Source organism: Lactuca saligna, chromosome 2 (assembly GCF_052625555.1).
Source record: "Lactuca saligna cultivar CGN05327 chromosome 2, ASM5262555v1, whole genome shotgun sequence".
In the NCBI taxonomy this organism is placed as follows: Eukaryota; Viridiplantae; Streptophyta; class Magnoliopsida; order Asterales; family Asteraceae; genus Lactuca; species Lactuca saligna.
The window spans coordinates 132,490,233-132,494,388 of record NC_136418.1 but is presented as its reverse complement, the minus strand read 5'-3'; the positions used below and the strand labels follow the sequence as shown (position 1 = coordinate 132,494,388).

The 4,156-nt window shown below is 39.1% G+C and overlaps 1 protein-coding gene across 1 annotated transcript; it reads right to left on the bottom strand.

Annotated features, from left to right (window-relative positions):
- Positions 1-433: 433 nt before the first annotated feature.
- LOC145030096 (uncharacterized) lies at positions 434-2,315 on the bottom strand. Its single transcript, XM_078978523.1, has 2 exons — positions 1,938-2,315; positions 434-544 (listed from the first exon to the last, which is right to left on the bottom strand). The coding sequence occupies exons 1-2, from the start codon at positions 2,313-2,315 to the stop codon at positions 434-436; spliced, it is 489 nt and encodes a 162-aa protein (XP_078834649.1).
- Between the last annotated feature and the right edge of the window lie 1,841 nt (positions 2,316-4,156).

The window sequence follows — 4,156 nt, the reverse complement described above, 5'->3', positions numbered from 1 at the left end:
TGGGGGTGGGGTGTAGATGTGTCAGGGTCGAGGAAGGAGTATGAGTTTGAAGGTTGAGGATCAAGGAATGGAAAAGAAGACTCATCAAATATAACATGGCGAGACAATATAACTTTTCCAGAGGTTGGATCGAGACATCAGTATCCCCGAAAATTGCTAGGGTATCCGAGGAAAATGCAACGAGTGGATCGAGTGTGGAGTTTTTGAGGTTGAGTGGAAGTAGTGTTGGGGTAGCACGCGCATCCAAAAATGTGAAGGTGATTGTATGTGGGATGCCTATGGTAGAGAGCAAATGTTGGGGTAGTGAAATGAAGAATTTTTGTGGGAAGTATGTTATGGAGGTAGGTGGCAGTGTGAAGGGCCTCGACCCAAAAGGATGGTGGTAAGTGGGCATGAGCAAGAAGGGCTCAAATAATGTCATTGAGACGCCTTATCATGCGTTCAGCTTTGCCATTTTGAGGCGAGGTTTGAGGACATGAAAACCAAAAAGTGAGACCATGATTTGAGGCAAATGTTTTAAAATTGGTGTTATCGAATTCACCTCCTAAATCACATTGGAAAGATTTTATCTTTCTGTTGAATTGGGTGTGAATGAGAGCATGGAATTTGGTGAAGTTGGTGAATGTTTCAGATTTGACTTTGAGAGGGTAGACCCATACATATTGTGTGTAATTATCGAGAAGGACCATGTAATACTTATAACCTGATTGGATTAAAACAGGCGAGGTCCATAAATCACAGTGGATAATATCAAATGGTGCAAAAGTACTGGAATTTGAGTCTAGAAATGGTAAAGGTTTATTATTTGAAATTTGGCAGGAGTGAAAAATAGAAGATAAACTTTGTTTATTACATGAAATAAAGAAACGAGTACGTAATGAATCCAAAACTGATGTTCTCGGGTGACTGAGATGGTTGTGCCATAGTTCTGGTGATGAGCTAGTGACGAGAGCAGATGGAATGCTTGGTCGTGTGAACGGATAGAGGTTTCCCGAGATATTGTGGCGAGAAAGGAGTTTCCTAGTCTGGAGTTCCTTCACAGAAAAACCATAAGGGTCAAAGCATAAAGAAACATTATTGTCAATGGTGAACTTTCTTACCAACAGGAGGTTTTTACCTATGTGTAGGGAATATAAGATATGACGTAAGTTTTAGGTCTGAGTGGGTAGTTTGTGTTGGGTATGTACGGATCCATGAATTGGTATACTGTGACCATTACCCACGAATATAAATTGTATAGGAGAAGATGACAGGGGAGTTGTGATTTTACCAGGGTCAGCAGTCAAGTGGGAGGACGCACCGGAGTCCATGTACCATGATTGATCTGAATGATTGAGATTCATGCTTTGAAATGTTGTTCCAAGGTCAATCGGACCGAGTGCATCATATTGTGATTGTATTGGTTCCTGTGGTGTTGATTCTGCAACAGTAGGTTGGGTTGAGCATGCAACATGAGCTGCAGATTGTTGGTCCTGTTTAGCTGTGGGTTGTCGCTGACCATTAGGCCATGGTGTGGGCCACAGAGCTTGTGATGGATATGGACACATGGATATCGTCCTCCAGATTGGGTGTTGCGACCACGACCCCTGCCAAAATTTCATTGATTTCTGTCGCGAGTTGGTGGTCGTTGTTGGATGTCCTATGGTCTGGTGTGTATGAGAAACTAGAACATTAGGGATGGTAAGGTTTTGTCATGCTGTGTGGCGGTGTTGGTCAAGTTGTTACATACTTCGAGCAATGTCCCAAGATGGAAGACTTTGGCTGATGAAAGATGTCACCGTGCCATATTCTGCAGGAAGACCACGAACTAGTTGTAGTACAAGTCTTTGTTCCTTCACCGGGTTTTCAACATCACTGAGTTGGTCGGCTAAGTCTTATAGGCGTTGGCAGTACTTATCCATGGATGTACACGAGGTCAAGGTCAAATTAGTGAATACCTGCTCTAGGGCCGCCGCCCTAGACCCTTTGTTGTTCAACAAAATTTCTTTGATTCGTTTCCAGATGTCGTAAGCTGTGGCGTCAGTGTCAAGGACACGAACCAAAAGTTCATCAGATAGTGTTCCGTAGATCCACTGTAGAACAATAGCATCGACCTTTTGCCAAGCTTCATATGTTGCTTCTATCTTTGTGGGTGCGACAGTACCGTCTATGTGATGAAGGACCTTGTAACCTCGAGCGTGGAGTTTGAATAGCTTCACCCAGGAGGAATAAGTTACTTTTGTACCATCCAGAGTTCTGATCTTGTTCTGGATGTTCCTGACTGTGTAAACTGGGTGAAGAGATGAAGGTTTTGATGGTGGATCATTGGTTGACATTGTGGTGTTTGATTGTCGTAGCAATGGGGGAGGGCACCGCCGGTTCTTTTAGGGTTTGAAGGATTGTAGCTCTGATACAATAAAGGAAGGTTAACCCCCTGTTTCATACATGCCATAAGCATACAATATATACACATGATACAAACTAAGGAATCTACAAATAAGGAAGGATTATCTTATCTAAACAAAGAAGATTATATAGATCAATAATATAAATACAAGATCACGAGCTATCTCTTTCTTTTTAAGTAAGTACGTTTCCTTTTTAAGTTAACGAATGAAAACACGTTATATTTGACATAACACATACGTAGGAAGCGTACATAAAAATTAGGACGAAAACATAAAAAAATACGTCAAAACGAAGACAAATTTGAATTTATGAGGATGCGTACATAAAAAAGTAAGTCTTTTTTAAAAAAAAATAATGAATGAAAGTTCTGAAATTACGATGAAATGATGACCACCTCGAATTTATATCAACACATACATAAAACCATGCATTAATAAATTAGTTATTTTAGTTAATGAACGAAAATTATTAAAGAAAATTAGATTATATATATTATAGGAGTAAACACGAAAGTTTAGAGAAATATAACATCTATTTTTAGGTATTGCTGTTAAGATCTAACATTTCTAATTTTGGGAACTTTTAGTAAATCTTGGCCAACCACAATGTGGTGATGGAGCTCACTACGACGCGGTCACGACCCTATAAGGAACACAAATTTTTAATTAGAATGGCGTAGTCATGTATTGGCCACGGTGTGGTGGCGGCTTGGTGAAAACCCTAAATTTCGAGCCTTGAGCCCTATTTAAGGAACATTATGGGTAGGGTTTGCTCACAGCTCCAACCTCCATCCCTTTGAGAGAAACCGTACAGTTTTTGTGTGTGTGTGTTCTTGGTTTTTTAAGGAGTTAGAAGGAAGAAGTAGGTGGTTCAAGCTAGTGGTGGGATTTGTTGTTCTTGAGGGTTGCTTCTACAATCATCATTAGACTCCAGAATGTATAAAGCTCATACCTTTTCATCTTATAAGTTGCTTATGTAGTGTTTGAGTCCCTTTTTGGTTATTGAAAATGAATCCTTGGGGTTTGAAACAACTACAGGACCTTGGATAAGATTTATGTTAGTTTCTGGTCCTTTAGTCCTATAAAGTTTGCATCTTGTCCAAGAAGCAACCATACATGGATCTCTTAGGTTATCTTGTCCCTTTTGTGTCAGGGTTTGAGATCTAGGCTTTTAGAGGTTAGGAAATGGATAAAGTTGGAAACTTTATCCATGTATTGCCTTAATCAATCTAGATCTAAGCTTTGGAGATCTAGAAATAAGGGTTAGGAGCTTAATGAATTAAGTTGGTCAAGAAGATTACCACAACGTGGTAATGTTGCTACCACGAAATGGTGGCAAGGCGTTTCATGACCATTTTGGTGTTTAGCCACCACAGAATGGCCATGGTGTTGGCCACCATGATGTGCACAAAAGTACATATTAGTTTTAAATTTTTAACCTAACAAACTCTTACTAAATATGCACCTATAGGCAGTGTACCTAGTCAGATTAATGTATATCTCACGTACGGGTGTCAATTACAGAGAACAATATTTGATTATTTAAACTAACCACTTCTAATTAAACTAAGAAATAACTATTATTTGGGGATTTTTATTGATTTTTCAAAATAAGAATAACTTAGTATCACCCAACAAGTAAGCAAGCCACGAAAACAAAGTAACTTCAAGAATTATAAAGAATACTTTTACCTAGATCCAATTTCACTTTCTCCTACGGTTGATTTCTTATGGATAGATTATATTGTTTACCAATTATCTAGATATTA